This window comes from Castor canadensis, chromosome 11 (assembly GCF_047511655.1).
Source record: "Castor canadensis chromosome 11, mCasCan1.hap1v2, whole genome shotgun sequence".
Lineage (NCBI taxonomy): Eukaryota > Metazoa > Chordata > Mammalia > Rodentia > Castoridae > Castor > Castor canadensis.
The window spans coordinates 39,303,663-39,326,591 of record NC_133396.1 but is presented as its reverse complement, the minus strand read 5'-3'; the positions used below and the strand labels follow the sequence as shown (position 1 = coordinate 39,326,591).

Genomic DNA, 22,929 nt, shown 5'->3' with positions numbered 1-22,929 from the left:
CTTTGTTCCCAAAGTCTCAGCCCTGCTTCCTGCTGATAGAAGACTCCAGAAAGGCCACCATTCACAGGAGAGATGACCCTGATAGTCCTGGGGGAGGAGGCTGTCCCTGACCACACAGGGTGACAGTGATTAAATGCATCAGCAGCTGGGCCATCTCCTGGCTGCTAATTTGGGTCAATTAGGCCAATTTGTCTTTGTTGACTGGAAGTCCCTTCTCCTAATGGTTCTGGCCTCTCTGGGGCTTGGAAGGACAGGAGCGGGGAGGAGGCAGCCCCTGACTTCAAGGCTCCTTTCCCTCCCCAACCCCAGGCTCAGGGACCTTCTGGAACCTTATGACCCCTCTGTTCTCCTGGGCCTTTCACAGCCATCATCCCATAGCTGCCCCACCAATGAGCAGTTAGGGCTCCTCTAGATCAGAACCCAGCCCTGGGACTCAGACCAGTGCTCCTCTGCTGGTACCATTTGGCCTTTGCAGTTTCTCTAAGTCACTGGGTCTGTGATCTGGCCCAGGGGATCCCTGCTGCCTGAGTCCCCCTGAGGGGTTCCAAAAAACACAGTTTGAAAACATTTCCCCAGTTCATTAAGCTCAACCTTACACACAAAAAAGGGAGAAATGGACAAAAATTGGTTTCACCCGAGAGTCTTTGCTTGCCCAGCTGCCTCTGCTTGGCCTCCCAGCCCCCTTGAAGGAGGATTAGTGTTGACTTGAAGCTGGGCCAGGAACTATAGAGAAACCACCTCCAAGCTGTGTACTGTAGGGACACCACCCATGGACTCTGCCTAGCCCACAAAGGTGAGAGGCCAGACTTGCACGTAGCTCTGTCCGTGTAGCTGTGAGCTTGGGCAGTTCCTTCACTTCTTGGGCCAGCTTACCTATCTCTAGCACTGAAAAGGACCATTGGGCAGACCCCAAAGCTCTCACACTTGAGAGTTGGCCTGGAGATGTGGTGGGGGAGGTGGGAGTTGTTCTCTCTTACCTGCCTAGGAAGCCCAGTCCTCTCCCTCTCTCCACTCTGGACAGGTAAGAGCAGGACCGTGCTGTCACACTGGGAGATTGGCAGGAATCAGGGAGACCCAAGAGCATCCCTGTGTCCCCTGTAGAAGCTGCACTATCCCCACAGAGGGGAGCCATTGTGGTAGAAGGAGGGCACAGCCCAGGGCAGCAGTCACAGAAAGATGCTGCAGCCCTGGGAGAGCAGTGCCTAGTAGAGTCTGTACCCACTGTGCACAGAATTAGTCAAGGTCCATTTTACACCCAGTCAAATGGCTTCCTTAGCCTGTTCAGAAGAAGAGCAGGTCTGAACAGACCATCTGCACAGGGAGAGGTGAGTGACCTCTCGGAGGGTCTTCGTGGATGTGCTAAATTCAGAGCCAGCTGCACAGGGCTGATGGTGGTGTGGCCTTGGGGACAGGCCTCAGGGACACCTTTCATTAACCTATGTCCTGCAGCCTAGGCTGGCTCATGTGGGCTGGGTTATCTCAAGAATTTAGTATGGTCATCTTGGTGACAGAAGACAGAATGAGCAAGGATCATGATGCGAAATGATGATGGAGGAGACACTTGCGTCCCAGGCTGCCTACCTGGAAAACAAGCCATGTTTCATCTCAGATGTGTGACATGGCACTCTGCAGGCATGCAGATTGGGGCTCAGAGTGGGAGGCTGACAGATTCACAGACCACTCAGAGCCCTGGGCAAGGGTGGTCAGGGCTGCAAGGAACTGGAGAGAGGAAGGTTGTGTGGTGGCCACTCTGGCTCAGAAGCTCAGCACAGTGATGTTGGGTGGACCTTGGCCTGAACCCTGGAGGGTCTCTCAGGGCCATTCCTTCCCTGAGTGTGGTCCTGGCATGGTCTCCTCAGCCAGCTTTCTTCTCGGAGTGTTTCTGGGTCCCCACCTCAGCCTTGCAGCCTCTCTGTGGCTCAGTGCCCATTCCCTTGTTGACATGCCTTGGTGGCTCCTCCCTTGGTCATCTTAGCCACACTCAGAGCCCTGAGCTCCAGCTGGCACCAGTCCTCACTGTAGTCACCAGCCAGGCCCTCACTTCCTGCCCATCACCCCCCCAGGCCTTATCTCCTCTTGTCCTCCTGCTTCTCACCGTGGAGCCACCCTCCTTCCACCCAGAGGCCACATGAGAAACCTGCCCTTTATCCTGCCCCTTTCCCTATCCCCACTCTCCCTCTCCACACCTGGTAGGAGTCCACCAAGTACCTGGACTGTACTAGTGAGAAGTGTCACTAATTAGTGCCTACCCAGTGCAGGCATTCATCTAAGGGTTTTGTATGTTTAATTCATTTAATCTTGATACAACAACACTTTGTAGGCTCAGACAGGGTGGCAACTTGCCCAAGACCACACAGCCTTGGTCAGTGGGAAGCTCAGAACGAGTGTCACACCTGGGCCCTGAAGTCTGTGGTCTTCGGAAGGGCCTGCCTCCTTACTCCCACTCATGTTCCTGAACCGCAGCAAGCACACCCTGAGTGTTCACCCTGCGCCCTTCTCTCCCCGAAGGTCTCTCTCCAAGAGGGCTCCTTCCCAGTCAACAAGCCAGCTAGCCACCACCAGCTTCCATTTCCCACTGCCCGCGCGGAGAGGAGACAATCCTGGCTCGTCATGGTGACACCCAAGGCCCTGTGGTATGGTCTCACCCACTGTCCTGTGTCATCAACCCCTTCTCCACTCTCTTTCCCAAACTCACACACACATACACTGTGCTCCTCCCTACACGGGTGAGCAAAGGTGCTTGAACTCACTGAGCCCTGAGGATGCCAGGCTGACACTCTGGCACACAACACCCCCTTGTTCTTCCCGGCAGTTTTTCATTGTTGTTGTTTTGGCAGTACTGGGGTTTGAGCTTAGTAAGCAGATGCCCTACTACTTGAGCCATGCCTCCAGCCCTTTTTGTTTTAGTCAGATAGGCTTTCATGTTTTTAGACCATGATCCTCCTACATCCGCCTCCTGTGTAGCTGGGGTTACAGATATGCACCATCACAGCCGGCGTGTTCTTTGAAATAAGGGCTCACTAACGTTTTGGCCAGGCTATGCTAGAGCCAAAATCCTCCTGCCTCAGCCCTCTAAGTAGCCAGGATTACAGGCATAAACCACTGCACCCAGCTTTCTGGCAAACACTCTCCCTGCTGGAGGTCAGCTCAGCCTCCTAGATGAGAGTCATCATCCCTGCTTTGCATGCTTCAGCATTTCTGTTGGCTGCTTACAGGTCTGTCCTCCTCCAGAGCAATTGTGACCTCTCCATGACCTGCCTGGCATACAGTAAGTCCCTTAAGGACCAAATAAAAGAAAGAGTGCACTTTGAGGAAGAAAAGATCCAAAGTCTAAGGAGAATTGCCAGTGTTTATCACCAAGTGCTTGATTTGTGCCTGACCCCGTGTGAGGCCCTTACATGAGATCCCATGAGGCAAGAGGTACTGTTATCAGCACTTTACAGGACAGGTGGACAATACTCAGCAAGATTTAGCGGCTTGCCCAAGGTCACACAGCTGGGAAGAGGCAGCACCGGAATTAGAAACTAGGCTCCTCTGAGTCCAGAAGGGAAGTTGACATCCTCGGAGCCTGAGCCCAGCTGCCAGGACAACTGGGCCGTCCAGCAGGAGCCAGCAGACCCTTGGACTATGTGGAGAGGGCCGTGCCCATCTTCTGCTCCCTGAAGTGCTGCTTGTACTTCCTTATGTAATCAGCCGTGAAGTTCTAAGTGAGCAGAGTCAGGTCTCTTGTCCCCAACTGTCACACGGGCAATTTGGGGCCCTTAGAGCATGAACCGTGTGATAAGTGAGGCCCGGCCCAGCTGCAGAACTACACTGTGCTTCCAGGCTAGGCTAAGCAAAGGCCCCTCCTTTTGGAATAGGGGATCAGGTATACTCCACACCCTGACATCACTGGGTGGGGACAGGTAGGAGGCAGCCCCTTTCAGGCAAGCACCCACTGAAGGCCTCCCCACCCCAGATACCCTAGCCTCACAGCATTCTGACCTGGCCCTGCCTCATGGTCCCACTTAGAGTTCAGACAGACAGGGCGCTGCCCTGTGGATCTTATTCTGGGCTGTGGCCTTGCCTCCAGGCAGAGGAAGAACTGAAGTGGCCCTTCCAAAGCCCCCTTGTAACACCGGGATTCCACACATCTAGGAAAGATGATAGATTTGTTGGTCAGCTATTGTCATGCTAGTGCTACATAACAACTTCCCCCCCACCAAAAAAAATTGCAATACCCTACAACAAGGAGCATTTGCTTCTTGTGAGCTGTCCAGGTATTTGGGGTGTGGCTGTGCCAGGCTGGGCTCTAGCTACTGGTTGGGTCCTGGTTTGCCCACCTTTCTCCCATCCTCTTTGCCCCAGGCCCTACTTGGGTTGCATTGGTGAAAAGGCCATTGTACTAATACATTTGTATCCTCTGTGTGTGTCCGGCAGCCTAAGGTCTCATTACGTAAAGCAAGTCCATGGGCAAGACAAGCCCTGGCTCAGGAGGTGGGGAAGTGCTTTCACTCCATAGACCATGGCCAGGCTACAGGTCCTGCAACTTCAGGGCCTGCATAGAGGCACAGACCTGAAATTTCAGCTACTCAGGAGTCAGAGGTAGGAGGATCACAGTCTGAGGCCAGTCCAGGCATAATCATGAAACACTATTTGAATAACAAACGATAAGAAAAAAAAAAAAAAGGAGGGGATGGGGTCATGGCTCAGATGGTAGTACCACAAGGTGAAGTTTAATCCCCACTATTGCCAAAAAAACAAAAACCAAACAAGCAAAAAAAGAATTTAAGTAGTTCAGTCTATCACCCAGGAACACAGTGGTCCAGAGGCCAGAACTGGAAAGGGCCTGAGCGGCCAGAGGCACACAAACTGACAGGAAGGGACACACCCAAGTCACACAGCAAGGGCTGGGCAGAACAGGAAGAGTCACTGGCATAGAGTTCTAGATTTGCTCCGACACACAGCTCCACTTCTCCCTCTCCTCAGGGGATGCTGGGAAGCCCATTCCTGAGAAAGGACTGGGGTACCCTGCAAGAGGGAAGGACTGAGCCACTTAGGTCCGACCCAGCTGATTATGTGTCCGTTGTCTAGCAAGCAGCTGAGACAATCAACTTAAGAGAGAAAAGGGTTTTTTGGCTTACAGTTTTGTAGGTTGCAGTCTATGATCAGAAAGACCATTGCTTTTAGGCCTCTGGGTAGGGGTAGCATGTCATGACAAGAACAGTGGCAGAGCAAAACCACTCCCTTCCTGACCTGAAAGTAAAAGAGAGAAAGATGAAGGACGTGGGGCTCTCTATGCCCTTCTAGGGCCTGCCCCTAATGACCTGAATACCTCTCCCAGGCCCCACCTCCTTACACAGTGTCATTCTGGGGCCCTTGGGGGGACATTCAGACTCAAACTTAATAGCAGCCTCTGATTCCATGACCCCCCACTGCTGAACAGAGATGTAGCTGTTTGAGCCACTCCAGCTCCAATCAGAGGCCTCCCAGAGACTCACAGGTGAAGGCCATCCAGGCGGGCCCTCTGCCTGCCTGATAAGACACCAGTGAGATGGAAGTGACAGGATCCTTCTAGGGATGGGGAGCTCATTACCTGACAAGGCAGTTCCTTCTGCTGCTGGGCAACTGAGAAATGACGATCTCAGTGTCAGCTCCTAGTTTGGCCTCCCCCAAATTTCATTCCCTGATCTAGTTTAAATCTTATGGTATGTCACGGGGAATGGGGGCTAGAGAAATAGAGTCCATGTTCACCTCCTCAAAGGCCTCACAGAGCACAGGTGGGACGGGCAGATCAGGACACTGTGACAGCAAATGTGTGGGGTTTTTCTTCCACATTAAGTTCTTCCAGTTCTCTGCAGATATCCAAACATTAGTCCTATAATTTGACTCAGTTCTGACACTAACTGCCCAGAGTTCATGCAGACCTCACGGGTTTATTGCTCAGTCCCATAAGACTGCCCCTACTTTAGAACCAATTATAAGTATGGGGCGCTCAGGGTACCCACACTTCTATCTATCTTGGCTACTGCAACTCTCTCCTCAGATTCAATAGTTTGTTATAACAACTCAAAGAACTCAGGGAACACTGCTTTCTATTAGGTTACCTTATTATAAAGCATATCATAAAAGATCCAAATGAATGACCCAATGAAGAGGTACATAGGATGAGATCAGGAAGGGTCCCAAGTGTGGGACCCTCTGTCCCCGTCACTCTCCTGGCACACAATGTTTGTCAGCCCAGCAGCTCTCCAAGTCCAGCAGGTTAGGGGTTTTCTGGAGGTTCTGTTACACAGGCATGATTGATTAAATCATTGACTATTGGTCAATCAACTCAGCCTCCACTTCTTGACTCTGCCTGGATGTCAGAGGGCGGGACTGAAAGTTCCAACTGTCTAATCACCTGGTTGGCTCCTTTAGCAACTAGAGCATTCTCCCAGAATCAGCTCATTCACATAAACTCAAGTGTAGTTGGAGGGCTTGTTATGAATATCAAAGGATGCTCCTCTTACCTCTACCCCTGGGGAATTCCAAGGATCTTAGAAACTGTATCAGGAAACAGAGGACAAAGACCAAATATATGGTTCTTATTAAATCATAGTACCACTGTTCCCAGGGCACCTTTCAGGTGCTTTGGTGCTAGACCGAGGTTCAAATTCCAGATCTGTGATCTTGGACACAGCCGGTTTGCTGGGTCTTCTGTCTAAAGTTGAGATCATGAATTTGTTCTCTGGTGGGAGAATGGAGGGCAGAGGACCCAAAGCCTTTGGCCCAAGCCAGAGCTCTGCAAATGATAGTGTTGATGTGTTATTACTGTTAATGAAGCACTCCTGGATGGAATTAGCACATCTGCACTCATGACGTTCAGCTGGTCCTGTTATTTATTTGTGGTGCTGGGAGTGGAACCCAGGGCTTTATGCATGCTAGGCAAGCACTCTACCACTAAGCTACATCTGCAGACCAAACTTTGACTTTCTGAGTGGGACTTTACCCTTCTTCTGAGTTGGAGTTCACAGAGACCCATTGGAAACAGGACTCCATTATCTGCCTTCTCATGTCTTCCTCTCAGAACCAAGGATCAGAGGTGCATGGCAACAAGACCCAACTGCGGACATTTCAGAACATATAAAAGTTATCTTTTCACAGAGACAGGGGAGCAGGTGGTCTTTGCATTGAAGAGGATGTCATCTGCTTTTGTGTGGCCTCTTCCAGAGTCTGAGTGCTGTAGGGAACCTCAAAAATACCTAGTTGAACACTCCATCTTAATGTTTGGAGTCCGGAGGATAAGAGCAGTAAAGATGTGGTGGAAAACTCCCATCTCACATTGGCCCTCACAGCAGACACCACCAAGCAGCTACGGCTCAGCTCTCTTCTTCCCCTACGATGGGACTCAGATCCAAATCTCTTTCTTTTGGGCATGAAAGAAAAATCTTTGAATCAGCCTGGGGCAGGACAGGCTTTCGGGAGGAGTGATTTCAGAATCTTTTGAAATGGTGGGTGAATTGATTAAACAGGAGTGAGGAAGCATGTTCTAGGAGTTGAGAGTGTTGAGGATGTCCTGTGTCTACTTCTGCCTGTGCCTCCCAGAGCACTGGTGAGGCACAGGGAAAGAGCAGGAATGAGAGAAAGAGGACAAGAAGGACCAGCGTGGAGTGAGATGCGGATGAGGGAGAGAAGGGAGGCACGTGTGAGCAGAGGCATCCCTCCCCTCAGGGTTCAAGGCAGCAGAGCCCTAGGCAGGGGCGTCTTCCTCCTTGGCAAGGCCAGCCCTCCTCACAAGTAATGAGCTTCCGAAATTAACTAGAGCTTCGGAAATGAACTACAGCACTCAAGCTTTCCATCAGTCCCTTGGAGTGGCAGCTTAATCATCTCCCCTACCTTTGCCATGCTATATGAGTGTATGTCAGGGTGGGGGCAGGGCAAGCACCAGCTCATGGTGTCACTCTCCTGCTCAAGAGCCCTGGTGGTTCCCTATTACCATCATATAATGGGCACACTTTTCAAGACATGGGACTTTTACTAGTCATGTAACAACCTATGTGGAAAATGCATGAGAACAAAAGCTGCCCCAGCACTGGAGCCCCTCCACAGCACCCCAAGGCTCCAACACATATTTGAGAACCCCTGAGATCAGTCCACAGACTCCTCAGCCTGGCATTCAAAGCCTTGGCCCTCTTAGTACCATGCTGCCTGTCCAGTCTCGGCACTCCGTATCCCTAACACATGCCACTCAGTCCCTGCCTCATTTCATCACCCTGTTCTCCCCCACTTCAGTGTCCCTGACCCCTCCCAGAAACCACCGCACCCAATCCTTTGTTGAATTTCACCCAGTGCTCGGCACCTATGCTCAAATGCCTCCTCCCTCCGAATGCTTCGTGCACGTGGGCGGCTGGCTCGCTGAGAGCACCAGGGAGCCTGCACTTCTGCGAAGGCGCCCAGCACTTCCCACCTTTAACACGGATATTTATGTACTTGTCTGGTCTCCCCCGTTAGCCAGCAAATTCCTTAAGGGCAGAAACTATCTTCTTCATCTCTGTCTCCCTGGAAGTTCCCAGCAGGGTGTTTGCAGAGCAAGGCTGGGTAAATATTTATTTGTTGAATGTCTTTGAGCATCCGTCAGAGGCTGCATGGGGAAGACCGGGCCCCTGCCCACAGCAAAGCCTCCATCTAAGAGAAGGCAAAATGGGCAAAGCGACTGTCAAAATGCTGATAGAGACTACGGAATGATGAGTGTGAGCAGCTCAGACACCAGTGCTACCCTTGCTCTCAGTAGTCAAAGAAGGCCTCAGAGAGAAGCAACTTCTGGGAGAAGTCAAAGAACAAGTAACACTCATCAGGTGCAGTGTGTGGGGAACAAAATGACAGAGGAACATGCTGCCAAGGCACAGAGGCAGAGAGGGTATGGTTGGGGATGCTCAGAGGTATGGGTTGGGGAGTGGGAAGAGAGGATTGGAGAGCACTGTGTGACAAAGGAAGCACTCGGGGGGAGTGTTATTCTGGGGAGCAAGAATGTTATTCGGGGGGAGCATCCTACAGGCGGAAGAGTAGACTGAGGTGAGATAGAGTGGTGGGGTCCGAGAGGCTGTGACATCCTGGGTAGGGTTTTCCTCCTCTCTGGACCTCAATCTTTGCATCTTTTAAGTGGGTGGTATGAATCTGAGAGTCTTGAAAGCTAGACAGTTGTCAGTCTATCAATATGGCACCAGGATAAATAGGTATGATAGAGTTTGAGGGGTGGGTGGAGCAGGGCAGAACCAATCAGGGAGGGCCCCTGGGGGAGATGAGACAGGTAAGGGGGACAGGTCACATGTGATCTGGGGTCTTTGTGAAGTCTTGTACATGAGTTCCCATGTTATTCATCACAACTGTGCACAGGTGAATTTCCTCAGTCCCATTTTGTACATGGAAGTTGAGGCTCAACAAGTAGCTTAAGTTCAAGTCTCTGATTCTGATCATCTGCAGGCAGGCCTGGTCCTCAGGGACTCCTATCCCCACCCCTTACCCAGGAAACCAATGGAGCTTAGTCACCCTGCACACCACAGTGCTCTTTTTAGGCCCTGTCACCACCCTGTGGACAGAGGCCTTATTCTTAGGGTAGCCACTGTCCCAGTTTCTATCAAACCCATGATAGTCTGAGGAATCCAGGACAGACTGGTCACTCTGCTCACTCTACAGGAGGCAAACTGAGGCCCAAGTCCTTCAGAATTTCCCACTTCCAGCATGCACACCTGGGCTATCCTTGCCAGGCACCCAGTTCTTAGATTCTTTCTTTAGGGTCCTGTGACCTGGCACTGAGTTGGGGCTGCTGGGACCATTAGGAAGGTGGAGAGCTTGTAATTGAGTCAAGGAAACAAGTCAATGTCCCCTGAGTCAGAGGACATTAAGAGGTGAGGAAGGGGGGAGGTGGGGTTCCTTCTGCAGAGGCAGGGACCCAGACCTGCCTGGGACTGCTCTGCCTCCCCACCTGAAAAGTCCCCAACAGGGGCCTTGCAGTAGCAGTGGGGATCAGAGGCAGCTTACCTCACAGCAGTACTGTCAAAACAACTGAACTCATTCAGAACCTTGTGAAAGGCCCACCTTCCTAACTATCCCTGCCACCAGCTCAGGGCAGGGAGCATAGCTCAGAGCGTGCCTGCTCCCCGCTGCCACGCCCAAGTGCACCCACGAAATGAGCCCAGGTCCAGGGAAGTCAGGATGGCTAAGGAGACTACTTCTGGCTGTGTGTCCTTGGGAAAGCCTGTTAGCCTCTCTTGAGCTTCAGTTCCTTTATTGGCAAAAACAAGAGTGCCACTTCCCCAGGGTTATTGTGAGAACAATAGGTAAGGTGACGCCCTTAGCCCAGTGCCTGGCACTTGGAGGCTGCCTCTGAATGTTAGCTGGACCCTACCTACCCCACCCTACAAGCTAGGTCCTGCTGTTTCCTGCAGTCTTCACTCTGCCTGGGGCTGAACAGGCTGGAGGAGCAACAAGACTCTCCAGCTCTCCCCTGAGCCTCCCCTCCCATGGTCCAGCTCCAAGCCCACCCCCACTCATGGCAGGCATACTTGAGTGAATTCAGGCTCTCTCTCTCTCTCTCTCTCTCTCTCTCTCTCTTTTTCTGTTGTTAGCTGCTAATTGTTTATTAGGAGATGCGGGTGGCTGCGCCAGTGGGGAGGCTCAGCTTGCTTGGCTATAATTAGGATAATGCACATTAGTCATTTAGTGTAACTCTTGGCCTCCCTCCCCCGCCCCACCCTCCCCTGCACCCCCAGTGCCTCGCTCTGCTCCAGGCCAGGCAAGCAGGTTCACACAGGTTCCCACCTCCCTCACAGCCCTCCCCAGTCCTCCTCCTGCCTGGGCTCTCCCTTCTCCCTCACTCCACTCCCCATCCCCACCCACATCCAAGTTGGGGTTCTCCTGACTCTCCTCTCTTTCCATTCCTGCTTCCTGTATTCTTCCTTTGCCTCTCTCCCCTCCTTCCACCACTCCCTCTAGCGTCCTGGGTCCTGCCTTACTTATTTCTGGTGTCTTTCCCTTCTTGGGCCCTGCTGCCTGAATCTGAGATGTACTACTGTTGGGTTGGGTAGGCAGGTCTGCAGAGCAGGTCAAATCCTGTGGGGGATGGGAACTAGTGGTCTCCGATGTGCCTGTGGAGGGTCCAGATCCCACCTTAGCCTGTCCCTTGCAGGTTGCTCTCTTTGCTGCCCATCCTCTTCCTCATCCGAGCCCCTAGCATTTTTAGGGCTAAGGCCTGGGCTGACCAGAGCAGGCCATCTCCAAAAGGCTTTTCCAAAAGCCTTCCTGTTTAGGGTGAAAGCTGGAGCTTCTGTCATGCCTGCTGAACAAAGTGCTTCCTCCCGCCCATGGGGCCTGGGAGGGCCACAGGTGGTGGGGACACTGAAGAACAAAGAGCCAGGCCCATGGTTGCATTTTCTCTCTAGACCTACACTTACTGACCAGCTTCAGACCTGGACACCCAGGAACCCCTTGAGTCCCCCCCGACCCCCCGACTGGCCCTCTCCATCACAAAAGGGACTTCACATAGGAACTCATTATAATTGGGCAGACCAAGAGCAAGGCCAAGGGTTTGCCCCTGAAGGTTGCTGCTGGGGACGGGTGGGGGATGGGGGGGGGAAGAGGTAGGGGCCCTCCACATTTCCAGAAATAAAAACTGTTCCAGGGGTGAGATCTGCTCGACTGGAAATACAAAGCCTTCTTGTCTTCATAGGCCTGCTAGAGGCCTTGGGCACAATCCTGAGGTCACAGATCCAGACAGAGTTAACAGCCATAGGCCCCCAACTCCCAGGGCTGGCTCACAGAGCAGGCACTGAGAAGGCCTAGGGTCACTGCCTTTGGAAGGACAGGGCTTCTGTTCCAGCAGCTGATGCTCCTCCTCTGTCTGAATGTCTCCCCCCAAGTACTGGGCCTCTGAGCTCCAGGCCCCTCCTGCTTTGGGATCCTGCAGCCCAAGGACACTAGCCTGAGTTGTCCATTTTATAAGCCCTGCCCTGACTATGCCCATCCCTCCCCCCACCCTGGCTCCTGGTCCATACCTCTTAGTGCTGGCGTAGCTTACAGAATCACATGGAACAGAGGCTGGAGAGAAGGGAAGGACCTAGCCCCTCTCCCAGGTCCAGGAAGGGTTCTCGGTCTCCCCTTGGAATTGCTTTCTGTCAGAAGGGAGGTCCAGAGACTGGTAGGCAGGTGCCCCTGGAAACAAAAGCCTGGTTCTCATACTACGCTGCTCTGTACTATGAGGAAGTCTTTACTCCCTGGGTCTCAGTTTCCCCAGAAGCAGGACCAGGTGGCTAGATCTAGTATGCAGGGGCTGTCTAGGCAGTGGTCTCATGGGACCCTATGGCCACCTGTCCTTTGGGCTCTCAGGAAGCAGTCCTATCCCATAAGTGGCAGTGCTTGGCTCATTCTTCCATTCTGCCCATGTTTGTACTCCCCTCTCTATTCTAGGTCACTCCATTTCCTTTTTTATTCTCCAAGACATGGGTCAGCTGAGTGGCAGCCTCTGACCTGGTGGAGGGTTGGAGACCAAGGGAGCAAAAGGAGTGGCCAGTTAAGAATAGATGACTCTGGGTAGCGCTGTGGCAGGGTGCCTGCCAGGAATGTGAGTGAGCTGTGTGTGTGTGTGTGTGTGTGTGTGTGTGTGTGTGTGTGTGTGTGTGTAGGCACAGCTGTCCAGGACTGCCTCAATCATCCATCCATCCATCCATTCATTCATTCTACAACCCTTTATTTAGCATGGACCATGAACAAGTCCCTGTGCTGGGTGCCAAGCATAAAGAAAATAGCCAGGTCCATGCCCTTGGTGGGATACAGGTCAGCCTCCTGTCAGAGCACTAGAGGATTAGTGCTAGGGTTCCACACAGGAGAAAGGGGAGTCAGTTGCTGGTCTTGGAGGTCTCTGAGCCCTGACTTAGGAAGCTGTGTGGGGATCCAGTTAGTGGCAACAATGATGACACTCAAAGGACAGCATTTAAGGAGGGCCAAGAGTGTGCCAGGCACAGGGACATTTCCTTCTCCAGGAAATCCCAGAAGGAGGTGCTGTTTTCACCCCATTTTACAATTTAGGAACCTAAGGGGCATGCTAAGCCACCTGCCCATGACCTCACAGCTGATAATGACAGAACCAGTGTGATCCCAGCTTTCCTGACCCATTTCCTCCTCTAAAGTCAATGTGAAGGACCCTGGCATCCCTTGGGCTGAGAGATGGGGGGTTCCCTGGCAAACCAAGCACTGGAGGCAAGCAGGAGGTCTCCTGGGAGGGGTTGGTGCAAAGGGAGATCTGCCAGCCCCTCCCTACAGACAATTTGCTCCAGCCTTGGGTTCCAGACATTGTGGGAGTGGGGTCAGGGACAGTACTGGGAGGTGGCCTCTCCATGATTTATAGCCTGCTAGAAAGCCAGCCAAAGCCATCTGGGGCTGCTGGAGGCTTCTTGGCCTTTCCTTCCAAACATCACCTGGGCGTGGCCATAGCCCTGAGCCCTCTAGTTCAGAGTCCCTGGCTGCAGGCACACAGGGACTCTTGGTGTTGGGGACACAGACATCAGAAAGGGGAACCTCACAGCACCCATGCTGGCCCTGGAGAGGGGTCTGCAGCTCTATGGCGGGCAGTTCGAGCTGCCTTGGAAAGGGACACAGAGGCTGGAGGAGGCAGGCACATCCAGACAGCTCTAGAGTGGGTGGAAGTCTCTCTCTCTCTCAGCCACAGACCTCAGGGAGGCACCCTTTGTTTCTCTGCCTCCTGCCAGGGTCCTTCCTGTCACTCCCTCCAACCTGCGTGTGGACATGCCCATATGGACTGCCTCATATGGATGGTACCTTGGTGCTACTTAGAAAAATCCTGAAGTGAACCAGCAGTGAGGAGCTGAGTTGGGGCTGGTCTGGGCCCTGCTTGTCACTCCTCACCCTCCAACCCTGTTGCTGGGCATTTTTGCAGGAGGCACCAACTGTTCCAGGATAGAGAGGCCCTGTCTGGGGCAGAAGGAACCCAGCTATGGCTCCCCTATTCCAATTGACCTCCTTCCTTATGCAGACATAGTCCCTGCCCACCCCCCTAGGTCACCATGTGGCACACAAGGCAGGGACTATCCCTATCTGCCAGGTGATGAAGCTGAGCCCACAGAGGGGAGGGACCCTGACCAGGTCACACAGCATGTCAGTGACAGAGCCTGCCGGCTAGGTCCTAGGGCCCACAGTAGGTACCGCTTCCAGACTCAGTAGGCCCTAGGGCTACTGCTTTGTGGGCTTGTCACCTCTTACTTGTCCTATTTAATTTAATAAATGTTGACAGAGGACCTGCCATGAGCCACAGTGCACCAAGTGCTAGAGGAAAACAGGCCAGCACTTCCCCTTCTTAGAACTAAATGTTGAAGAACTAAGTGTTGAAGGAAGGAAGGAAGGAAGGAGCAAATCAATACTGAGCTCCAGCTCTGTTCCATAGACTACAGCAAGCAATTTACTTAATTACTCACAACAACTTTTCTTCTTTGGCCCTCATTTTTACAGGTGTGGAAATGGAGGCTCAGAGAGGTTATGCAATTTGCCCAAGGTCACAAAGCTAGGATGTGTCAGTTCTGGTATTAGAATGTAACTCCAAATCCACACAGGATTTTTGTTCCTTTCTATTTAAAAAAAAATTCCTTTCTTTTTATTCTTGGAATAGCTTCAAACACTTTCCTTCATTTTTAAAGGCATTTATTGTTTTTTTTCTAATTTTACAAGCAATACATGTTCATTGCAGACAACTGGGAAATACATAAAAGCATAAAGTAAAAAATAACAATCACCCATAATCCCCATCCCCCCAGAGATAAACACCATTAGCATTTTACAAATGTCCTCCTAGGATCTACATCTTTTTAAATAAACCAATATTGTGCCATAGAGCCCCCTTTTCACCCTTTTTATCAGTTCATACTATTTTGTGAGTGTTTTCTCATCTATGTAAAAAAATTTTTTTGAAAACTTGGTCGGTAATCGATGCCTCTTTCCGTTCTTATGCATTTATTTTACCCACCTCTAGTTTTGGACATTTAACCAGTTGCTTCTTATTTTTCACTAATAAGCATCACTGTGTAAAAACATCTTTTTATGTAAATTTTTGAGCCGATTTCTGCTTATTAGATTTCCCAGGGGTATTTGCTATCTAAAGAGCATGAATAGTTTTGAGGCCTTTAAAGCATATTGCCTTCTAGAAAGTTGGGCCAGTTTATGCTTTACCAGTGTACAAGGAAACACCCCATTTCTTCAAACCCTTGTTAATACTGGATACCACTCCATTAAAAAAAAGTCAGAAATCTTTCTAAAGACCCAGCTCTCCTCACTGCATCACTCTGCTCCCTAGGAGTACTCAGTGTCATTGTTTATTAAGCACCGCCCCCCCCCCATTGCCTTTGGGGAAGTAGGGCACAGAAAGCAGAATTGGCATGCAATGTCAGACTCACTCACCAGCCAATGAAGTGCAAGCCTGGGATCCATGCACCCTCCTCCCATGTCAGAGCCCTCTTCTGTGTACCCTGGGCCTCAGCTTCCTCCACTGAGCTCTCCTGGCTCAGGGGTGCTTCCCCAGGTCACACCACCCTGTGGTCCTCTGAGTCCGTGTTGGGGAGGGGTCACTAGGCAGAGCCATCTCTCACCTCCTAAGCACAGGCCACATGGCCCCTGGGATCCTCACTTGGCTCTTGCTCCTCCTCATCCACTCATCCATCCATTCTTTCATAGATCTGACCACAAAACCAGGACTTGTCTGGCACCTCTGTGATCCAAGCACTGTTTGTTACTGCATACTGGCATCATTAACTGTCAGCATTGCCATCCATCCCCTATTCAGAGTCACAGCATCTTCAGTGCCATCACCACTCCTTCCAACTTAGCACTGTTTTCTGAATTTCTGTGATGGTAACCAAGTCTGCGATGCTGACATGCCCACACATTACTGGAACTCTCCTCTGAGAGTCCCCCTTATGACCGCCTGGATGGGTCCCTAGGCTCCGTTTGCTGTTGTTTGTTTACTGGGCCCGGGTCTTATATTCAGACAAGCTCAGCAGCAGGTGCGAAGGGGTCCCCACATCCTCCCACTTGTGCGCACACACGGGTGAACAGGCCCAGCCTCTTCTGGCTCAGCCCAGCACCCTTAAGCCTTGCTGGCATGCCCTGCGGGGCCCCTCAACCTTAAACTCACTGAAGCTAATGACATTTTTTTTTCTGATTTGAAAATGATGAGTTTTAATTGGGGGACAATTAGAGGTAGAAGCAGGAGGCATCTGATCCTGATTAGAAGCAGGGAGATGGCTAGACACACCCCCACCCCAGTCCGCCCCACCCCAGCCACCAGCAAGACTCATTTATGCACTCAGTAAGGTTGGGAGGGCCTGGTCTCTGCACCTGGGGAGAAGGTCATCTGAGAGCAGCCAGAGGGTCCCACTGTGCTCCCAGACACTTAGAACTAGCCTGAGCTAAAAGGGGAGGGACTCTGTCCACTGGTCCTAAGCAAGGACCCCCAGCCTCACAAAGGAGTAGAACTAACACTTCTTAAGCATCCACTTACATTGTGAAAAGTTGGTCCAGCCCACTGTATATCCATACCTCAGTCCAGCTGGAAAGGCAAAAGTGTAAAACACACACTCAAGAGGCAGAGGCAGGAGGCCAGTTCCAGGCCAGACCCTGTGCCAGTAAAACAAAATACAAAAGTGTGAAAACACATGCTCATGTCTCTGGTGGTGGAGGTGGCTTGAGAGACCAAGAGGCACAGAAGGCAGCATCTCTGTCCTCAGAGGAACAATCACAGACTTGACTAATAACAGCCCCTTGATGGTCTGTATCTCACTGGCCCTAAGGTCAGGCTTCCTGATCTGTCAGAGCCAAAGCTACAGAGAGAGAGAGTGCAGTGGAAGGCAGAAGAGGGGCTGTCTGCCAGTGGCAGCATGAGGGAGGAGATGATGCCCAAGCTGGGCATGGAAGGACCCCCCCATCACCACCCCCCTGTGCGAGTCTTCTCCCAAGTCCTGGTGGATGAGCTGCCCTTCTGTAGGGCCTGTGAAGCTCTGTTCTTTCCTTTGTCTCTTTCGGTTGTGGAGAGGATGAGCTGGCCCAGCCTGTGGGAGAAGGGTTACATGCTAGGCACAGTCTGGCAGGGGTCGGGGATACTGTGGGGAGCTGTGAACATGTCAGTGGGCGTTACTGTTTTATGTGCCAAGGCCAGGTGATCCCAGCCTGTCTTCCTCCCCCTGCATATTGCCTACACATCTTCCTGGGGACACTGAGGCTGTGAGAGCAGAAGTCGCCAATCCTTGTGTATCAGTTTTCTAGGACTGCCATAACAAAGTGCCATGGGCTGGTGGCTTAGGAATTGGGATGTATTTTCCCACAGTTGTAGAAGCTCAAAGCCTGAGATGAAGGTGTTGACAGTATGGACTCTGGTGAGAGCCTCTACCTGCCTGCCTTTCCCTGTGTCTCACATTGTCTTCCCTCTGTCCCACTCTCTCCTTATAAGGACACTTGTCACACTGGATTAGGACCTCCCCCAGCTGAAGCCCCATTTTAGCCTCATTACTTCTTTAGAGACCTTATCTCCAAACACAGTCACCTTCTGAGATCCTATCCTGGGCACTAGGGTTTTAGCATGTGAACTAGGGGGACACAGTTTAGCCCATAACACCCATCATGAGCCAGAGATGACATGAGCCACTTCTGCAGACTTCCTGAAGCCAGAGGAAGAGTAGAGTCCCACAGAAGTCAGGACCAAGCCTGCTCTGCTGGTGAGCTGTGGCTGAAACAGAAGTGCAGAAGCAGGACCTTGAGTCTGGAGTACAGAGTGGGCCAGGGTTCAGAACCAGGGCCTTGCAATGTGCTGCCTGCTGTGGGGCTAAGGGATAGGCATGTGCCGTGTGTGTGTATGCATCTGCACAGCTCCCAGCCAGTGTGTAGAAATTATAGACAACTCTTTTCAGCCAAGTGAGTCCAAGTGGTCACTTCTACACCATCTCACATCTGAAGTACCTCTCTTTGCCACCCTGGGACCTGGTCAGACACTGGTCTTTGGATCTTCTACACCCACCCCTACCCGTATTCCTTCAAGGATTCTTGTAGCATCTTCTCCCCAGGCTGAAGCCCTGATCTGTGATATCCAGAGGTCAGAGCTCTGTGCTAAGGTGCAGGCCCACACACATGTTAGCACATACACAGACATATGTTTAGTGTCTTTGCAGTCACTCAGGCCTCCTCAGTGACCTACTGATATCACCAGTTCCACTGCCCATTCTCCAACCTTATCAGATTGCCTCCAGACCCTCCCCATCTTCCAGGGAAACCAAGGCCCAGAGATTAGGCAACTTCCTTTTGACTGCAGAATAAGCAAGTGGAGAAAAAATATTAGTACAGAAATCTCAGGGACCCACATTGCTGAGCCAGAGAGGGTACCTCAGGGGCCAAGAAGGATGTAGTCACTTGTGGTGGTAACAGGTAGGGGTGTATTCCACAGGTGACATACATAAATACAAAAACCTATAATACTCTTGTCATCTTTCTAGCTCCCTTTGTGAATGTCAGCTGATGTCTTAGTTTAGGTACTTTTCCTTCCCAGAACTCAGTATTGTTGTTTTTGTTTTTGTTTTGTTTTGTTTTTAGTTCAGATACTTCTCCTTTTAGAAACTCAGCAAGGTTGCTGAAAGGGGACAAGGGCCACTCAGTCTAGCACCAGGAGCCACTCAGCAGCTTCTTGGGACTCTTGGGATGGCTAAGGACAGCAGCCATCCAGTCTTCCCTCTAAAGTTTCATTGACAGGAACTTATACTCCATGGCATCACAGCCCAAGTTGGGCAGCTCATTCAGAGAATTTTATCTTTTCAGCAAACTTTGCTTGAAGGCCTACTATGTGCCCGGCCATGTTCTAAGCACTGGAGTAGAGCAGGGAGCAGAGTGATGTCTGTGTCTTCAGGGAGTCAATTTCTAGTGGGAGGGACAGCAACGACAAACATAGCATATGAAGTTAAGTGGCGATGAGTGTTATGAAGAATATAAATCAAGGAAGGGGATGGAAAGAGATGGGGGTGGGGGCATGGTATGTTGATGGGGTGTTCAGGGCAGATGTCATTGAACAGGCTGGAAAGAAACTGAAATATGTGACTATCAAGGGGAGAGAGACCCTGACTAGGAAGCAGCACACACAGAAGCCAGAGGCAGTAACGTTTGCTAATCAGGTTCAGCCAACAGCCAGGACAGTTTGGATGATACAGAATCTTGGTTTGCCAGACCAACTCCTCACCCCAGGAGGCAGAGGGGGCACACAAACAAGTTCCCCAATCCCTTCCTTCATGCCCTTCCAAGTGCCTCCAGGGCCCATATGGTGACTTCCACTCCCACTGGGCCTCCAAGGGGATTGCAGATGGTCAGCAGGGAAGCTGGGATGATGAGAGAGGGCAAATGGGGACTAAGTGCCACTCAGCAGCTTCTGGGGACTCTTGGGATGGCTAAGGGCAGGTTCGGTGTTGTGACCCTCCACCCCCCCAGCCTGTCCCACTGTGTCTGCATACTGAGCACTCAGAGCCCACTGACCACAGCTGCCCTCCTCCAAGCCTGAGGGTGTAGATAAAGGTTGGGGTTTGAGAGTTAGGTGGCCTTAGGTTCAAATCCAGCTGCTGGCCCTTTGCCCATGTGACCTGTGGAAGTGGCAAGTGTCCTGCACCTTAGTTCCTTTATCAGTCAGATGCAAGAATAGGTCCTCAAAAAAAAAAAAAAAAAAACAGGAACAAGCCATTGATAGGGCAGTGATTGAGTGTCTAGAGAGCATAATAATTCCTACTTTAAGGATTGATCTGAGGATCAAACCAGCTAATGCTGGTCCAGCACCAAACACAGTGCAGTGGAATTGTGGGAAGTGTCAGTCTCTCGTGGTGTCAGAGCTCACTCAGCCCTTCATGCCCAGACTTCGCAAAGTCCCACCAGACACGTTGAGGCGGAAGCCATTTTTATACTCATTTTGCAGGTCTTGAGGTTTTGAGAACCCCAGGAAACTTAACCTCACCAAAGCCTCACAAGGCTTTGCTGTTGGGTTAGCTTTACCCCTGGGATGCAGATGAAAAAATGAAGCAAGGGTAATTAACACACCAGCAATGGTAATGCCAGGCAGGGAACCCAGACAGCCAGCCAGTCCAGACTGGCCCCCGGGAGAGCCGAGTGCCCACTGCAAAGATGGGGAGTGGGACTGGCAGCTGGGCCACCCTGGGTTCCAACTGCAGCCTCTCCTGACAATCCCTGGCCTCTTTGTCTGCCCCCAGCCTCCGGCCGCTCCCACCCAGCCAGTCCCAGCCCCCCAGGACCACAGGCCAGCCCGGTTCTGCCTGTCAGCTACCGCCTGTCCCACACGCGTCTGGCCTTCTTCCTGCGGGAGACTCGACCCCCGTCGCCTGCGGTGGCCAACAGCTCCTTGCAGCGCTCCGAGCCCTTCGTGGTGTTCCAGACCAAGGAGCTGCCTGTCCTCAACGTGTCCCTGGGGCCCTTTAGCACCAGCCAGGTGGTGGCACGGGAGTTGCTGCAGCCATCTAGCACCCTGGACATCCCTGAGCGCCTGACGGTCAACTGGAAGGTGCGCGCCTTCATCGTGCGAGCCCGCGTGCCCGCCTCACAGCCCGTGGCGCAGGTGCTCTTCTACGTGGCGGGTCGGGACTGGGACGACTTCGGTGTCACGGAGCGGCTGCCCTGCGTCCGCCTGCATGCCTTCCGGGACGCGCGCGAGGTCAAGAGCTCCTGCCGTCTCAGCGGGGGCCTGGCCACCTGTCTAGTACGCGCCGAGCTGCCCCTGGCCTGGTTCGGGCCCCCAGCCCCGGCTGTACCGGCCAGCGCCCGCCGCAAGTCCCCGGACGGGCTGGAGCCCGAGGCGGCGGGGGAAAGCCAGCAGGCCGAGCTCTTCTACACGCTGCACGCCCCGGACGCGGCGGGCGGCTGCGGGGGCGCGCGGCGGGGCGCGGGACCCGGAGCGGGGGCGCGCGCTGAGAGCCCGACGCAGCACCCCCTACTGCGCATCGGCAGCATCAGCCTGTTCCGTCCACCGCCCCGGAGGACCGTGCAGGAGCACAGGCTGGACAGCAACCTGATGATCCGCTTGCCAGACCGGCCGCTCAAGCCGGGGGAGGTACTCAGCATCCTCCTCTACCTGGCTCCCAACTCCTCCTCGCCCGCCAGCCCCAGCTTGGAGCGTTTCACTCTCAGGTAGTGGAGCTGGAGGGGTGGGGCTGATTTGGCTTCTGAGGTCAAAGGCATCCCAGATCCCAGAGCCAGGGTCCCAGTAGGGTCCTTATCCAGCATCCTTATCCCAGCACGCACTTATTTAAGCCTCGGTGTTCTTACCTGTTTAATGGCAACCACAATTTCTGCCTCTCCGTCTGCGTCTCAGAGAAATGGAGTCAAAGGGAAATGGCAGTTTTCACAAATATGAATGTCCAGAATGATAGGATTGGGGCTGGGAGGGTCCTTAGACATAAACTGGAATAGCTCTCCCATTTTACGCTAAGGAGACCGAGGCCAGAGAGGAGAATGGAAATCAGAGAGCAGCCCCTGGATTGGCAGCCAAAAGATGAACAGGACCTTGTGCCTGCTGGGATTAAGACCTCCATCCTGGAGTTCGGAAAAAGTTCTCAGGAATGCCGGCTTTCTATACTTTCGGAAGGTCATGAATTCAGAAATGCCCTAAATCATATCCCATCCCCATGAAACATAATATTTCACAGTAAGAATCCATGGTTTTGAGTCATGGTGGGGGAGTCTAAGGATATATAAAAGGCCCTACAAAATGCTGCCCCCCCAGTGTGCTAGGGACCTGAATCATCATCTCTGACCTTCAACTTCTCGGTTGAGTCCTGCCCTCTCTTCTGAGCATACTACTGTAAAGTTCACATATCCCTAGAAAGGGCCATCCCTGACTCAGTTATATCAGACATCTGGGGCTGCACTAATGGGAGTAGAGTGTGTAGACTTTGAGAGGTGACAATCATTGTGCTTGAGTCAGTGTTAATGAGCAGAGCTGAAGCATATAGAACGCTACATCTCATGTGTTCACAGTGCCCAGAGGATGGTGACTAGGCTATGAGGTTCTTTGAAACTACAACAATTAACCATTGGAGGAACTAGTCATCTGAAGAACAATTATCTTGAGGGTGGTGGCATACAACTGTAATCTCAGTACTTGGGAGAAAAAGGCAGGAGGATCACAGGTTCAAGTCCAACCCAGGCAAAAAAAAATGCAAAAGACCCAATCTCAAAAACAAAATACAAACAAAAGAGCTGAAGGCATAGCTCAAGTGATAGGGCACTTGCCTAGCCTGTGCCAGGCCCTGAGTTCAATCCCCAAGTTCTGCAACAAACAAACAAAAACTGTCACGATTAAGATGGAGACCAATTGTTCTTTGTTGCCCCAGTAGAGCCCAGGGCTGCTCTGTCTCACCCAAGTGAAAGGAAGAGGTCCTAGATCCTTATGTCTTCCTAAGGAAGGACTGAGACGCATGCAGAAGTCCTACCACTGAGGCATGCGAGCCAAGATCAGGCAAAGACTGGGCAGGATTATGGTGGACATGATCACAGTTCCCACCAAGCAGCAGGGATACAGTCCCCAATCAAGTCTAGGACTGGAGTTACTCAAGCTCATCTGCTCCTGCTGCCCCCAGCTCTAGTCTACAGCTTGTGGCCAAGTGGGCAGTCTTTGGGCCCCAGCCTAACCCTCTTCTTCCTCCCCAGGGTGAAGGCCAAGAAGGGCGTGACCCTTCTAGGCACCAAATCACGAAGTGGCCAGTGGCATGTGACCTCGGAACTGCTAACTGGGGCAAAGCACTCAACAGCCACTGTGGATGTGGCCTGGGCCCAGGGCACACCCCTGCCACCCTGGTGAGCCCCCCTCTGCAGAGCAGACACCTAGAAGGCTGGGGAGCCTCTATAAAGAAGGTCAGGAGGTGGAATGCTGAGACTAGA

The 22,929-nt window shown here is 52.2% G+C and overlaps 1 protein-coding gene across 1 annotated transcript in view; it reads left to right on the top strand.

Annotated features, from left to right (window-relative positions):
• Tmem132e (transmembrane protein 132E) overlaps nucleotides 1-22,929 on the top strand; it is a 52,099-nt gene that overhangs the window by 19,424 nt on the left and 9,746 nt on the right. The window contains exons 2-3 of the mRNA XM_074046355.1: nucleotides 20,247-21,177; nucleotides 22,699-22,845. Of these exons, the coding sequence (XP_073902456.1) occupies nucleotides 20,247-21,177; nucleotides 22,699-22,845 (1,078 nt within the window). The remainder of the gene's footprint in view (nucleotides 1-20,246; nucleotides 21,178-22,698; nucleotides 22,846-22,929) is intronic.